Source organism: Hyaena hyaena, unplaced genomic scaffold (assembly GCF_003009895.1).
Source record: "Hyaena hyaena isolate Hyena2069 unplaced genomic scaffold, ASM300989v1 scaffold_535, whole genome shotgun sequence".
Classification (NCBI taxonomy): Eukaryota; Metazoa; Chordata; class Mammalia; order Carnivora; family Hyaenidae; genus Hyaena; species Hyaena hyaena.
The window spans coordinates 536,070-553,242 of NW_024081167.1; the positions used below are offsets into that span (position 1 = coordinate 536,070).

The 17,173-nt window shown below is 42.2% G+C and overlaps 1 protein-coding gene across 6 annotated transcripts in view; it reads right to left on the minus strand.

Annotated features, from left to right (window-relative positions):
• The window catches only part of NPNT (nephronectin), an 81,871-nt gene extending 80,997 nt beyond the window's left edge, over positions 1-874 (minus strand). For 2 of the 6 annotated variants that reach the window (XM_039255624.1, XM_039255623.1), the window contains exon 1: positions 653-869. In XM_039255624.1, the coding sequence (XP_039111555.1) occupies positions 653-723 (71 nt within the window). In that variant the 5' untranslated portion in view covers positions 724-869. Of the gene's footprint in view, positions 1-652 lie in introns of all 6 variants that reach the window. The other 4 variants (XM_039255628.1, XM_039255625.1, XM_039255627.1 and 1 more) reach the window with 3 other exon arrangements.
• Positions 875-17,173: the final 16,299 nt, after the last annotated feature.

The following is a 17,173-nucleotide window of genomic DNA, read 5'->3' on the forward strand; positions in this document are numbered from 1 at the left end:
GCGCCCAGGGTTGTTGGAACCTGTCAGAGCACGCTGCACGCCAGGCTTGCCCGAGGTCTCGGGAGCGGTGGGTGCGTGCGTACACAGACACGAACACACACGGAGCGCTCCCCGCCTTTCGGTCCTTATTTTGAGTCCTCCTCCCTCAAGAACACCAAGCGCGGAGGCAAACGGGTCGTCCCTGCAAGCCCGTTCGCTTCCTCGCCCCCCACCCTTTGCGTGAGCGGCCCTGACAGCTTCAAGCCGGGATCTGGCCCGGCCACCTGGAAGTTTCCCCACGGAAGGGCCGTCCACATCACAAGCCAGAGTTTGCTGACCAAAGGCGTCCCGCGCATCACCTCGGCTTAGGAGGCTAGCCCGCGCGCTCCGAGCCCCGGTTCTGAACCTCCTCCCCTAGGTCCTGACACCCGAGGCGGCAGCCGCGGCTGGGCTCCGGGACTCGCAGGGGGCGCCCTCCCCGGCCTCGGGCGGCCACCGGTCGCGAGAGCGGTTCGACGGCTCTCCTCCCGCCGATGTCGCGCGGTGGCCCAACTTCTGGCCGGGGAGACTCCTCTCTGGCCTCGCAACCCGCCGGGGCGAGAGGACCCCAGCCCCGCGAGAGCGAACTTGGCGCTGGAAGGAGGAGAAGAGGGGGTCGCGGGGCCCAACCCACCTCACGTCGAACTCGGCGGCCGCCTGTAGGTAGAGCGAGGAGCCGAGCACCAGCGCCAGGAGGAAATCCATGTCGGGCGGCGAATGCACGGCTGCGCGCGAGGAACAGGTTGGGGGTGCCGGGCGCGGAGGAGAGGCGCGCTCGTCCCCTCGGCTCCAAGGGAGGAGCTGCGGGCGCCGCGGCGACTGCTGCAGCTGTCGGAAGAGAGCGGCGCGGCGAGCAGCCCGAGCAGGTCTGCGGCGAGGCGCCGGGAGCCCCCTCTGGCTCCCTCCCCGCGAGGGGAGGTGCTGCAGGGGGAGCTGCGCCGCCCGCGGGGAGGGGCGCAGGGGGCGGAGAGGGGCGCGCGTGCGCTCGCCTCGCAGCCCTCCCAGGCGGGGGCCGGGGATTGAGGGCGCTTGGCCCCTCGGCGGAGAGCTCGGGAGCTGGAGCGCTTAGGGAAGCGGCGTCTCTTGAGGGCCAGCCAAGTGGGGCGAGCGCCAGGCTGCGAGGAAAGTTGCAAGCCCGGCCTGGGCGAGGGAGGGAGCGCCGGGCGCTCCGCAGGGAAGGGTGAGCGGAGGAGGGAAAGGACCCGCGGCGTAGGTGCGCGCTCCGCGGGTTCCGCCCGAACAGGTGGTGACCGCGGGGACAAGCAGCGGCTTCCGCGGGCGGCGGAGAAGCCCGAGACCGGAGACGTTGGTGGGGCTGGAGCTGAGCAGCGTCTGCAGTTAGTGAAACCACAGCACGACTGCACGACTTGGACAAATTAGCAAAGGCAAACTCCGGGAGTTTGCTTCTCCCGCAGAGTTGGCAGAGGCATATTTTTTTTATTTTGTAACCAACCGAAAGAAATGTTTGGCTCTCCAGCCGAGTTTGGTAGAAGAAACGTGCAGGCTGTTTTCTGTCTCTGCCAGCTCGACTTCGAGCACGTTAGGACGATAGCAAAGGCTGTCCCCGCCAGGGGCACGTGCAGGCCAGAGCGGGAGGGCTGTTACTACTTAGCCTGCGGTGCCTGATCGTGGGGAGAGCTTGTAGAAACCATTTTAACAACCATTGTTCTGCTGTTGCAGAGTAAAAAAAATAATGCACTAAAAGACTGGTCAATGAAAACACGCAATGATCATCCTAAAATGCACGTAAAAACATCTATCCATTGAGTCACCCCTCTTCTCAAACCCTGCTCCAATGACTCCTCCGTGCACTGATGTGCCGTCTCTCATACGTCTCAGACCTAATCTCCTATTCTCTCCCTTTCCCTAGCCCATGACTTCCTTGCCTTCCTCGCACACCCCGGGCGTGCCCCTGCCTTCGGGCCATTAACTGGCAGATCTGTCTGCCTGGATGTCGACATGACTCACTTTCTCACTTCCTTCAGGCTTTGCTCAAATGTTACCACTCTTTGAGGAATCCAGCCTTTAAATTTGCAGATTAAAAATTGCAAATCGGCCCCCTCAGGATGCTGCATGATTTGTTCTACTTTGTCTTCTCTCCATACCACTCACCTTCCGGTGTCCTATATAATTTATTTCTCGTTTGTATGCCTTTCTGGTAGAAAGCAGACTCTTCAAGGGAAAGTTTGTTAGTGCCTAGAACATGTACTATGTGCTCATAAATGTTTGTTGAATGAATTTGTTACATTACAAACGTTTTTTTGTCTTTATTTTCTTTCTGAGGTTTCTCCAACTTTAATTTTTTAATGGAAAATTCTGTGGCAGTGTGATCTCACACTCCTGATTTCTTAGTGTGTACAAAAACAGGAATTTTATGCAAGAAAAGGAAAAATAATGGTTTCAACTTAAACGACTCTTTGATTTCCAAGTTGTTTTCTGTTAGCAAAACAAGTTTCTATTTTAATCTCAGGAAATATCCATGCCAATTCAGGCTTGGGACATTATTTTAGGCAAACAGCTTGGTGTCATCTATTTCAGATCCTTCTAATGAAGTCCAAAAATGTAAGAGTCAAAATATTTTTTCTGCAGAAAATCAAATTTTTGTTAAGTGTAATGTAGGCTCCATTCCAGGCTACTTCTTAGCCATTTTCTTTGTTCATTGATTCCTGGATTGGATTTGCAAATAAACCTCCCCAGAGCAATGGATGATTATTAAGAAGGGGCTAACCTGTAGGCTAAACGCTAGAGATAGAAGGAAAGGAGGACATTATAGGTGAAAATAGGACAGTATCTGGAACAAAAGTGTAATGCCCCATCAGCATGCTTTAAATTTTTTTCCATATCTTTTTCTTTGGCCTAGAAAACACCATTCATCTTCCTTCTTCATTTGGACACTCTCCACTTGCCCTTTGGGTCCAAGTTTAGCTGACATTTACTCAGGAAGCCTTTTTTGACTTTTTGCTTGGCTGAGATTCCTGTGGTATAATCACAACACTGCACATCCCATATTGTAACTTCTAACGCAATGGGTTTATTGCACTGCTGCTCTGCCACTCTGAGTTCTGTGAGATATTAACAAGCAGGCGGACAAGGGCACAAGGCTTCAATTCAGTAAATATTAAATGTTGGATTGAATTCTTGCTGGCAAACTTGAGCTTCCCCCGTGAGTAAGTAGTAGCTGATTCTATCAGTCTTTGTTGAATCATGGAATGAAGAGAGTCAGCAGGAATTCCAAGGTCTAACTGGTTGGTATGCTACAATTATACCAACCATTCCAGAAACAAGGTGAAGTTCCCATGGGGGTGATATTGCACTATCTATCTCCGCCTTAAAAACAAGACAGGGGTGCCTGGATGGCTCAGTTGGTTAAGTGTCTGACTTCAGCTCAGGTCATGATCTTGCGGTTTGTGGGCTCGAGCCCCACATCAGGCTCTGTGCTGACAGCTTGGAGCCTGGGGGCCTGCTTCAGATTCTGTGTCTCCCTCTCTCTCTGCCCCTCTCAGCTCATTCTCCCTCTCTCTCATAAATAAACATTAAAAAAAAAAAAAAAGATGAAAACGGTTTGCTTTTAGCAATATCTGTACTTTTCCAAGAGGACCACTTTTTTGGTTAGGTTTCCTACCCAATAATGCCACCTTGCAAGTAGTAATCCCATTGTTCTCACAAATAATTACCACCATCACAATGTGGTACAGATAGGTAACAAAATAGGACCAAACAAACACCACTTCAAACACATGGACATGAGAAGCTCTTACTTGTTTCATCTTCACCCCCCCCCCCCGCCCCAACAAATATTTATTGAGAGCCTACAATGTACTGGCCTTTTCTTGGTAGTAGGACTTTAGCTAGGAAACAAAGTTGTGCCCTGAGAGTTCCCACTGCGGTAGGGGAGCAAGGAGGAATAAGTGCTATGAAGAGAGGGTAAGGTGTAAAGAGAGGGTAAAGGAAGGAAAAGGTGATAAGAGATGAGAGGTGATTTTAGGTAGAGTGATGTGGTCCCTTCTGGGGTGGTGACATTTAAGCAGAGACTGAATAAGGTGAGGATGTATGGTTGGGGTGGTGTCCAGGCAGAGGGTAAAGAAAATGTGTTTTCTCTATCAAGTTCTCATAGTGTCTGTCAGTAAGCTATTTCTCCCCGTATACCATAAACAGTGGTGCCATAGGGACAGGAAAACTGCTTTAAAAACTCACTATTCAGGGGGTGCCTCGTGGCTTAATCAGTTAAGCATCTGATTTTAGCTCAGGTCATGACCTTGCAGTTTGCAAGTTCCACCTGAATTGAGCTTTCTGCTGTTAGTGAGGACCCTGCTTTGAATCCTGTCTCTCTCTCTCTCTCTCTCTCTCCCCCCCCCTCCTGTGCATGCACACACACACTCTCTCTCTCTTTCAAAAATAAATAAACATTTAAAAAAACTAGTAAGAAAAGAGAAGGATGAGGAACACACAGCTTCACTGCAATCTTGACTCCAAACTAAGCAAGAATTACGGAGATTCTCTGCTCCAGCAGTTGAAGAATTGCCTTGGTCAGACAGTCAGGTCACCTCTGCTTCTACAACCTTGTCCATTCATCTTTCATAGCCATATCAGAAGGGACCCTTGGAGCACGTGTCTTCCTTGGGAGCTCTTACATCATTTACAGCTCTTTTTCTCTGGCTACACCTTAAGAGTCTGAGTGTTGCTTTAAGGAGCTAACAGATAGATATTCTCAGGTCAGACTCATGGTTTCTGTAGCTACAAGATTTCCTTAAAAACCCTAATCTAATTGTTTCCAGTGAGTTCCTTGCACCAATAACAATAACCAAAATCTTTTCTAGTCCTCGTTCTTAAGCCTGCTTTCTTTCTTCGCTTCCGTATATCCATACCTCACTCTTTCATCTTAATAGAAGCCACCTTGAAGCTAGCTGAAGTGATAGATTTGATTGGGAAGGCAACACCCTTTTTCTGATCCTTGCCACAGGCTTAGATCCTTTTACTGAGATTAATGTTTAGGGTATCAAAGCAGTTGTCTTTTTGAATCCTAGGAGGCCCCACATTTCTGGACAGTCTCATTTCTTTCCCTGTTTTAAAAAATTTTTTTAATGTTTTTTTATTTATTTCTGAGAGAGAGAGACAGTGTGAGCAGGGGAGAGTCAGAGAGAGAGGAAAATACAGAATCTGAAACAGGCTCCAGGCTCTGAGCTGGCGGTCAGCACAGAGCCCGACACCGGGCTCGAACCCACGAACCGTGAGATCATGACCTGAGCCGAAGTCAGATGCTTAACCTACCAAGCCACCCAGGTGCCCTCATTCTCATTTCTTTCTCTCCCTGCTTGCCACGCAGCCAGTTTTTGACTAAGCTCATCTTTTTTTTTTACATTACCTTATAAAAGCAACAAGGAATAGTGAAATACACCATTTTCATTTTTTACAATGATACTCATTTTTGTTTTGTTTTTATTAGAGAGTGCACATGAGCAGGGGAGGAGTCAGAGGGGGGGAGAGAGAGAGAGAAAGAGAGAGAGAGAGAATCGTAAGCAGACTCCACACTCAGTGCAGACCCCGACATGGGGCTTGATCCCACAACCCTGGAATCATGACCTGCGATGAAATCAAGAGTCAGATACTCAACCAGTTGAGCCACTGAAGCACTCCTACAATGATACTCCCTTAATCTGGATGTGTGTTGTGTCCTTCATAGGGAATGAGCATAGGTGATGTACGAACTAGCAGGTCTAGAGCCTTTCCAACAGCTCTGGTTATACCACAGAGTAGATCATCCCTTCAAAGAGGGAATAATTCCAATACTACTTAAATTATTTTATGGATCTAAAGAGGAGTACTTACAAATATTCGTAAGGTGTTACTGACATTTAAGTCTGGAAACAGCTTTCTCACATGTGCACAAACATATACACATATACACAGCTTATCACGGATACAAATATAAATGCAAAAGCCCTAAAAAATGATTACAAGTATAATCTATCAACATATTAAAAGAATCCATTACAATCAAATCGACAGAAAACCTCTATGTGGGTAAAGGGTTAACAAAATCCTTTCCCCTTCTGCTTGAGAATTTGACCTTATGTTAACTTTCTAGCTCCGTTCCCCTGGCAACCAGATAAGGTGGTTTGTGAACTCTGTTGCTATGTTGCTGGTAAAAATGGACCCCTGATTGATAAACTGCATTTAGACAGCAAGAACAATTGGTAGCAAACCATAGCACTGAACAAACCTGAGTTCAGTGTTTCCTATAACTGGGTATGTCCCTTGAGGAGAAAGATGTTGGACACTGCCGATGAGATACTGGCTTCAGAGCGACATGAGGCTGTTAAGCCAGAGCAGTTTCACCTCTGTATAAAGTGTTTGTCATTGTGCACCTGAGCCATTCTGCCGTGTGAGGAGTTCCACTGAAGAGGAGCACTTGATGCGACTGTGCCGACAAACTGTGGTCCCTGTTCCCCATCCTCCTGAGTAATTAAGTGTCAAATGTGACCATTACAGTCTTGTGAGCCTAAGTGTTCTGAGTGTTGACTTAAATGTAAGGAGACCTGAGGTTGCTGCTGACTCTATGATCAGCGCTGTTGATTCTTGGTTTTAAAAAACAATGAACTATTAATAAAACAATAAAAACTAAAAATCAGTATAATGTAGAATGTGAATATTGGGAGAATTCCAATTAATGTCAGGAATGACATGAGAATGCCCACATCTAATATTCTAGAAATACAATATGATGCAGAGAAGGAAAAATACGAATTATTGAAAACAAGGGGCAACATTCTTATTAAGATGATATGATTAAGTAGGGCGTCTGAGTGGCTCACTTGGCTAAGCATCAGACTTCAGCTCAGGTCATGATATGATGGTTCATGAGCCCTGCGACAGTGCAGAGCCTGGTTCAGACCCGCTGTCCCCACGGCCCTCCCTCCACCTGTCACGCTTTCTCTCTCTCTCTCTCTCTCTCTCTCTCTCAAAGATAAATAAACACTAAAAGCAAGATTTAAAAAGGTGGTATGATTAAGTAACTAGAATAGCCAAATAGTATTTTTAAAGTGTATTGGAAAAATAAAAATACAGTAAAACCTTGGTTTGGGAGTATAATTTGTTCCAGAAACATGCTTGTAATCCAAAGCACTTGTATATCAAAGCAAATTTCAGGAATCGTTGGCTCAGTTGTGATCTGTGAAGTTCAGTCTCATGGACCACTCGTATTGTAAGACATGGCTCATTTATCAAGTTAAAACTTATCAGAAATGTTTGCTTGTCTTGTGGAACACTCGCAGAACGAGTTACAATCCATGGTTTTACTATATTTGGTAAGATAGTTATAAAAATTGTAATTTAAATATATAAACACACACCCATGTGGAAAGTTAAAATGTAATTTTAAAATAACCAACTTAAAAGCTTGAGGTCTGGGGTGCCTGGGTGGCTCAGTTGGTTAAGCACCCGACTTCGGCTCAGGTCATGATCTTATGATTCAAGAGCTCGAGTCCCGCATCTGGCCCTGTGCTGACAGCTCAGAACCTGGAAGCCTGCTTCAGATTCTGTGTCTCCCTCTCTCTGCCCCTCCCCTGCTCATGCTCTATCTCTCTGTATCTCTGTCTCTCTGTCTCTCTCTCCCAAAAATAAATAAACATTTAAGAAAAAAAAAAAGAGGTTGAGGTCCAAAATTTTATGCCAGCATTCTCTTTGCAAACTGAAGGCAATGGACTTTGGTCTAATATAGCACACATGAGAAACCAAAAAGCTTCAGGCACGACTATTACTGTTGATGTTTTTCATCCACCTTCACATAATTCTGCCAAAAACAATGGAAGACTTCATTGGATAGGCCTTTAATTCTATTTTAGTATCACTGAAGGAATTGAAATGGGTGCAACCAGCAGACCAAATTAGAAAGCAGTTTCAATAGCTATAGATTTGTTTTAGCCTTCTACTTTTCAGCCTTTTTAAAATTGTAACCTAGTAATCTGGTACAAATTTTAAAGCAATTTGGATTCATGTTTTTTATGAAAAAATGGAAAGATTCTTTTATGTTGATGATGAATTTTTAAGATCAGAAAACCAGGAAGGGTAACACGAGCCAGCTTCTCTAGCACAACACCTCCAACATCTTTTGCTTGACATGATAAATACTCCTTTGACCAGCGCAAAATTTAATGCAGGTTGGTCATTCTTCTAAGTGATCCTTAACAAGTGGCTATTCAAGGATCTGGGCTACTTCCATCCTGTGGTTCTGTCTTCCTAGAGTTTTCCTCATGTAGCCACATGGATAAAGGGGAGAGAGTGTGTGAGCCAGCATATTTGGGGACTTGTGGCATTCCATAAGCTACTACCTGGTCATATGGCTTCAAGCATAACTTCAGGAAAAATCGGAAAATGTATTCTTCCTGTATGACAAGGAGGAAAATGAAAATATTTTTTAAGTTTATTTATTTATTTTGAGAGAGAGTGTGTGTGTTCAAGAGAAAGAGAGAGAAAGAGAGAGAATCCCAAGCAGGCTCCCAGCTATCAGCACAGAGCCTGACATGAGGCTTGAACTCACCAACTGTGAGATCATGGCCTGAGCCTAAATCAAGATCAGTTGCTTAACCAACTGAACTGCCCAGGTGCCCCAAAAATGAAAATTTTAAATTGATTACCTAACAGTGTCTTTGTCCTGGCCTCAAGAAGCTAGTGAACTTAGTATTTACTGCCAGAAAGAAAGCCTAACATTAATTATGACATCACTAAAAGAAAATCATTGTCTTTGAAAATCATTCTCTAAAATTCATTTAATCAGTGATTTTCATCCTACAGCAAGTCAATGTATTTGGGATCCTGAACATCTAATTTGCCCACATTAAATTAGATAAATTGTATAAAGTACTTAGTCCAGCACCTAGCACAAGTAGTACAAGCTGACAAGTATCAATTGCCTCAAGGATAGATTTTGCTGCCGGGAATGAAATGCTTATCTACTAAGTTTTTTCTATGTCAAAAGACAGACAACTGGAAACATTCGCATTAACATTTCCCATGCCTAAACCAACTCTGACATGCTGTATTGTGAATATCTAACCTCAACTGAGCTTTTATCAAAGTATTTGAATAAATTCGAAGTTGCCTAAAATACTCTTGCATTCCACTGCCACATGGGGGAAATACTGGTTAAGCATTTCACCTTTCATAATAAATGGTCTATCTTCTGGTCTCTAAACGTGGATCTGTTTGTTCTCAAACAAAAGAGAAGACCAGTTCTTTAGGCATAATTTTAGTGCTTATAAAAGTCCTTGTTAAAATAAATGGTATTTATGGAAGTACAGTCTTGATAGGGGACGTGCTATATACAACTCTGGATTTCCCAAATATTAACCTTGGATCAAGTTAGTCTCATGGAACTTAACTTAGAACCTGGAAGACTCTTACTGAGTTGGACTTTCAGCTTTTGTGAGTTTATTTCAAAATAGAGTTAAATAGGATCTGCACCTGCACTCTCTGGAAGACTGTTGTCTGTATTATCCGATATATCTCTATCTTGATTCCATAAAGTAACTAGTTTCTTACATAATTTGTGGCCAAGAAAAAATTTTGTCTTTTCTGAGAAAAATTTTACATCTTCTATTTTCTGATGAAAACTTACTGTATCAAGTTTCCCTTTTAAAAGTGGCTTCCAGAAAACTATGGAGACAGTAAAAAAAAAAAAAAAAAAAAAATCAGTGGTTGCCAGGAGTTAATGAGGAGAGAAGGATGAATGGACAGAGCACAGAGGATCTTTGGGCAGGGGGATTGTTCTGTACGATACTATAATGGTGTATACATGTCATTATACATTGAAAAAATGCATAGAATATACAACACTAAGAATGAACCCTAATGTTAAACCGTGGACTTTGGTGATTAAAGTACGTCAGTGTAAGTGCATTAGTTATAACAAATGAACCACTCTGGTGGGGAATGTGGATAATGGGGGAGACGATACATGTGTGGGGGCAGGTAGTATATGAGAAATCTTTGTACCTTCCATTCAGTTCTACTGTGAACCTAAAACTACTCTAAAAAATAAAGTCTATAATAAATTATTATTTTTTTAGAAAAGATATATATATATCTCCATGAATTTTCCCCAGTAATTTAAATTGTGTATGATAGTTATGTTTAATGTTGTTTAATTAAAATTGTGGACAATTGAGGACCCACAAATGTATGGCCAACTAATTTTTAACAAAGCAGGAGAGTATCCAATGGAAAAAAAAGAACAGTCTCTTTAGCAAATGTGCTGGGAGAACTGGACAGCAACATGCACAAGAATGAAACTAGACCACTTTCTCACACTATACACAAAAATAAACTCAAAATGGATGAAAGACCTGAATGTGAGATAGGAAACTATCAAAACCCTAGAGGAGAAAGCAGGCAACAACCTCTTTGTCCTCAGCCGCAGTAATTTCTTACTTGACACATCTCCAAAAGCAAGGGAATTAAAAGCAAAAATGAACTATTGGGACCTCATCAAGATTAAAAAAAAACAACAACAAACTTCTGCACTGCAAAGGAAACAATCAACAAAACTAATAGGCAACCGATGCAATTGGGAAAAGATGTTTGCAAATGACATCAGATAAAGGGCTAGTATCCAAAATATATAAAGAACTCACCAAACTCCACACCTGAAAAACAAATAATCCAGTGAAGAAATGGGCAGAAGACATGAATAGACACTTTCCAAAGAAGACATCCAGACGGCCAACAGACAAGTAAAAAGATGCTCAACATCACCCATCATCAGGGAAATACAAATCAAAGGCACACGGAGATATTACCTCACACAGGTCAGAGCGGCTAAAACGAACAAATCAGGAGATTCTAGATGCTGGTGAAGATGTGTAGAAATGGGCACCCCCTTGCACTGTTGGTGGGAATGCAAACTGGTGCAGCCGGTCTGGAAAACAGAATGGAGGTTTCTCAAAAAATTAAAACCTATGACACAGCCATAGCCTGCTAGGAATTTACCCAAGGGATACAGGAGTGCTGATGCATAGGGGCACATGTACTCCAATGTTCATAGCAGCACTCTCAACAGTAGCTAAAACATGGAAAGAGCTTAAGTGTCCATCAACTGATGAGTGGATAAAGAAGATATGGTTTATATATATAATGGAATACTACTTGGCAATAAGAAAGAAATGAAATCCTGCCATTTGCAGCAACGTGGAAGGAACTGGAGGGTATTATGCTAAGTGAAATAAGTCAGGCAGAGGAAGACAGATACCATACGTTTTCACTCATATGTAGATCATGAGAAACTTAACAGAAGACCATGGGGGAGGGGAAGGGGAAAAAAACAAGTTACAAACAGAGAGGGAGGGAGGCAAACCATAGGAGATTCTTAAATACAGAGAACAAACTGAGGGTTGATGGGGGCGTGAGGGAGAGGGAAAGTGGGTGATGGGCATTGAGGAGGGCACTTGTTGGGATGAGCACTGGATGTTGTATGGAAGCCAATTTGACAATAAATTATATTTAAAAAGTAATAAAAGACAAAAGAACAAAAAATAAAATATATAATTGTGGACAGTTAAAATTCTCACATAAATTTAGAAGAACACATACATTTTATATATATATATACATATATATATGTATGTATGTATGTATAAATATATATACATTTAAAAAAATCACCCAGGAAGCGCAGAGTTAAAACTCTACCACAAGAATCATATTAACTTTTAGGATGGGTTAGCCTGTGTGGTCTTTTCCTGCTTTCACTGGTCCTCATTTTCCCTTTCTCTTTTATTTGAGATGTTATGATATAATAAGAAATATAGATTTGGTCTTCATCATCCTGGTTCCTGGCACAGAGCTCCTAAAACCATTATCATTTCCTGAATGACAAGGGTGAGAGGAGCATTTTTGTTATTCGTACATAATATGTCCCCATCAGCCACACCTGAGTTTAAGTTAAGAGGTGACTCCTACTGGGCCCTGGAAACTTTCAGCCCCACCCCCTAGTCATCTGAGAAAGGGAAGAGGGTAGGAGATTGAGCACAATCACCAACAGCCAATGATTTAATCAGTTATGTCTGCACAAAGAAGCCTCCATAAAAACCCTAAAGGAGTGCATCCAGAGAGATTCCAGGTTGGCGAGCGCATCCACAAGCCAGGGGGGGTGGCAGCCGAGAGGGTGACCCTTCCCACATGTTCCCCTTTGCATCACTTCCATTTGGCCTTTCCTAACTTATATCCCTCACAATAAGCTGGAAATAGTGTTTCCTTGAGTTCTGTGGGCCATTCTAGCAAAGTATTGAACCCAAGGGGAGGGTCGTGGGAACCCTGGATTTATCTCATCAGTCACAAGTACCAGTGACAACCTGAGACTGGTCACTGGTGTCTGAAGGAGAGCAATCTGTGGGACAGTGCCCTTAACTTGTGGGGTCTACTCTAACTCTGGGCAGTAGGTATCATAATGAATTATATCGTAGGACATGCAGCTGATGTCCACAGAGAAGTGGAGAATTACCTGATATGGAAAACCCACACATTGGTATCGGAAGAGTTGTGAATAGGAAGAAACAAAGTTTTCTTTTATCAACCATATTTTATACTGTCATTTTTTGAGGCTTTTCTCTGAGTCCATTTTGGAAAGAAACAGGACTAAAATAAATTTAATATATAAAAAGCTAAAGATATAGTCTTCCAATGATTAACATTTAGGCTTATCTAAAAGCTGTAGCTTAGTTATTTGTTTGTTATTTTAGTATTTCCCATAAAAGTTTTTATTCTGTTTCTGACACTGAGTTCTGCTGTCCAGAAAATCTTTAAATTTCTAATTGTACTATTTTTCCTATATATAGGTAATTCACATTCTTTATAACAGTTCGCTTTTGCCCCTTCTGTTTGAACCATAAAGTGTCCCATAGAATAGATTGTTTTTCCTAAATGGAGAAGCAAAATACAAGTCTACGACCTCCTAGCTCCTTGTTAAAAAGCTCTTTATGTATAACCTTTTACTTGTTCTGTCCCAGGTAGAAAAAACTACACATCATACTATATACAGCTCAAGCCATATGGTTTATTGAATGAGCAAAGCCTTATTCCCCAGTGCAAATAAGCTGAAATGTAAAATTCATTGAAATCAAATAGTTGGAGGATATTGGTAGATTAATGTTTTTAATTACAGAGTGTCTCCAACTCTGGTAATGTGCATATTAACTACAATTAATCTGCAAAATAAGCTGCCAAAGGAATCAAAACATTTTAGAGGTATGATCTCATTTTTCTAAACGCATGTCTAGGAATACAGTATGAGTTGGAAAAACTTAAGGAAAGATTAATGCAGGATTAGCACTTAGAGTCAGTCAGACTTCAGATTTTTAAAAAAAATTTTTAAGGCAACTAGGCACCAGCTCCATAGACTAAAACCCACCAAAATTATTCAAACTAGCCAATCCTAAACTCATAATCCTGTCCTACTTTGCCTTTCCCACAGAAACCTCAATAGATGCCATGGTCTAGGCCCTCCTCCCTACTGCTGTCTTCTGTCACCTGACCACCCTAGTATTTTCCATGAGGCCCCACTTTGCATACTGCCTGTCTCTAGGATGTGTGTCCATAGTAAACTTTGTTTTTCTCTGAGCCTCTCTTTTGTCTCCTCTTGGCCACACTTGACTGACCATCTCATAAAGACTACTAAACAACCAACATGTGTCTGGTTGTTTAATATTAATTTAATTTTCACCGTTACTGTGAAAATATAATGAGTTACAATCTAATGCCATCATTATGGTGCTCGGTCCATAGAAGACACGGAAATAATGGTAGCTGTCAGGACAAGTAAGTCTAACATAGGATGTATAACCCCAACATTTATGATCCAGATCACACTCCCTACTCTGGCATATCTGAATAGAAAGCTATGGGGTGTCTGCACATCTGTCTCTTTCCACAGCATCTGAGAATCTGAGATAGAAAGGAATGCTGTACCGTTTCTGCATTCTTATGAGCACCATCTTTTTTTTTTTTTTTTTTTTTTGCCACAGGGATTTCCTGCAATGGAGGTTGGAAGCAGAGGCGCATGTCTTTTAACAACAGGTATGAATTCTGCCAGCAGCATAGCCAATTTAAGCTTCCAGAGAGGGAGGGATTCACCTGCACTGGAGACATAAAGACTTTGTTATTTTTAATGAAATAAAGATGAAAGTGACACATACCAACTCAGAAGGAGGAAAAGAAAGCACTGACTGGATTTGATATCCAGGTTCAGTTTCTAGGAATTGTGCCAAATGCTCCCTCCCAGGCAAGAGATGTCCTCTCAGCTCATGCCCACCCTTGGTGCAATCAGCTCAGCTTTCTTTATAGACAAGAAAGATTTTTTTTCAATAAATAATGTAACAGGTAACTATTGCGTAACTCTTAGGTGCCCTGTACTGTCTTACATCCAAGTCCTACCCAAAATTTCCAGCTGCGACAGAAGCTGGCTCCATCCCTTGTAGTCATTTGAGTTTGGTTTTGTTTTCTCAAAAACAACAAGGGCAGCAGCACATAAAACAGATTGTTGTCGCTAGGCAGTTGCCTTTTTTATGGTAATGAACCATCTTTTTTTACTCTTCAAAAGTAACCCTTGGATAATGGACTAGGAGAAAGGAGATGAAAACCTAAATGGTCAGGAATAATGGCTCCCGAGGACTTTAGTAACATCCTGGAAACTGAAAGGGATCTCACAGAAGATTCCTCAAGGTGCAGATGATGTGACTCATAACATAAAGTAATATATATAATAATCATTGGATTTACCATCTGTGGTAAAGATTTGGATCCCCTTAGGTATGTTTCCAATTTTTCCCATTTACTGTGTCTTTAAAACCTATTTTCTCCACTAAGAGACTATTTGGCAAGCCGTTTAGAACTCTGTAACTGATTTTCTTAGAAATCTGCCCACTGCCTGAAATCTGAACGGTAAAGTCATCAGATATAGAGCAAAAACATAGGCAAGAGTTCTGCTTCTAGCAATGGTGGACTAGGATGTTTTGAACCAACCCTCTCTTTGAGGAGAGAAGAGCTATCTGGTGGTAAGGAACTGGGTTCATGGGGTCTGGATATGGGAACACAGGGAAACCCCAAATAATGAGGCTGAACTTGCACTGCTCTTCTTCTTCAGGTGAATACCAATTTCAAAAGTGGGAGCTGAAGGTTGGATACTGAGCAGACTTCCAACAGATACATGGTCGGTAGGCAGAAATATTAGAGTTCAGAGCTTGTCGGTTATGATGGGACCCAGTAAACTGGGTGTTTCACTGGCATCCTGAAGGGGTATACCCCAAGAAATAGAGCACACTGGGTACTGACATGCTCTCTCAAAGACCAGAGTCTGCTTGATTAGGTGAACTAAGTTGCTACTGTTGTGGCCCAGCTGCTTGCCAGAGGTCAAAACAAGTCCTCTCTGGAGGAAGATAGCAACACCTATGCCCCCAAATTATCACTGAATGTTTTCTACCAAAGTCTGGCAATCAGTTAAAAGGTATCAAGCACATAAGAAGATGGGACAGAAAGAAAAACAGAGGAAACCAAAACAGACTCATAGGGAACATAGATATTGGACTTACTCAGTAGAAGTTTTAAAAATTATGATTAATACATTTAAGAAATTAAAAAATAAGACCGAGAATTTTGGCAGAGAACAGGAAATGAAGATATAATTTAAAAGATAAAAAAAGAAATTCTAGGAATTTCTAGAATTCTGAAAGCACAATAACTGATACTAAGAATTGAATGAAGGTGGCCCCTGGGTGGCTTAGTCTGTTAAGTGTCTGATTCTTGGTTTCGGCTCAGGTTGTGATCTCTCGGTTTGTGGTTTCGAGCCCCACATCAGGCTCTGCAGCTGGCAGCATGAAGCCTGCTTGGGATTCTCTCTCTCCCTTTCTTTCTGCCCCTCCCCTGCTCATGCTGTCTCTGTCTCTCTCAAAATAAATACATAAGCTTTAAAAAAGGATTGAATGAATGGGTTTAATAACAGATGAGGCACAGCTGAAGAAGAAAATATTTAGATTGAATTACGAATCAGCAAAAGGATGAAAAACATACAAAAGAGTGAGAGATGTACAGGATAGGTAAAAATGGTGGAAACATATGTAATTGTCATCCTAGAAGGAGAGAGAGATCAGGACAGGGAGAATGGGGCAGAATAAAGGTATGAACAGAAAATGACTGGGACTTTTCCAAAATTGTTGAAAAGTATCAATTATTGAAAAGTATGCACTTTTAAAAAGCATCATGAGCCCCAAATAAGATGTATATAGAGAAAACCATACCTAGGTAATACTGGTAAAACCAAAGACAAAGTCTAAAGGGAGGCAAAAGGAAAAAAAAGACATAAAAAATGTATCAGCGCTTTCCTTTCCTAGGGTGTGCTTTAAGAGAACAGCTTTGTGTGAGTGCCTTCACATAGCATAGGCAAGTAGACTAGGGTTTGCTTTACTCTGTGTTTTTATTGTCAGTTACTTGGGGAAATGGAGGCAGCATCCATCATTTTCACAATTCGTATAGCATTTGCTTAATGACAATACATAGTCATTTGGTACTAAAAGCCTGCTATGCATTATATATGAAAGATTATGATGATGTGGTAAGCCCTATTTTTAGACCCAATTTTAGATAAGCAAACTAAGGTTTGGAGAAGTAATTTTGCTAAGGTCATGAGACTAGTAAGAAGTCAAGCCTGGCTTTATAGCCCTTCCTCCTAACTCCCTCACTTATGTCATTCAGTAGAAATAGAAATCTCCTTCATGGGAGGATTGTGGCTCAACTTCCTGTTAACCCCTACAGTGCCTAGTCTTATGCCTTATAGATAGTGACTTGCTCAAATAACACTAAAAACAACAAACTGAACAATAATAGCTGACCTTACTGAGCAGGTACATGATACCAGGACTCATTTACTCCTCACACCCTTTTACCCAATACAAAGTAGGTCATGATACTAATATTACCCCATTTTACATATTAAAACACCAAGGCACAAAGAGGTTCAATAACTTGCAAGGTCACACAGCTATTAAGTAGCGGGATGGAATGTAAAACTAGATAGTTTGGGTTCAGAGCCTGTTTGTAATCACCACAGTCATTGCTCTTGGTATACTATTGTTCGTTAGTAAGAACAGTAGAGGTAGAGTGGTCTGTGTTCACT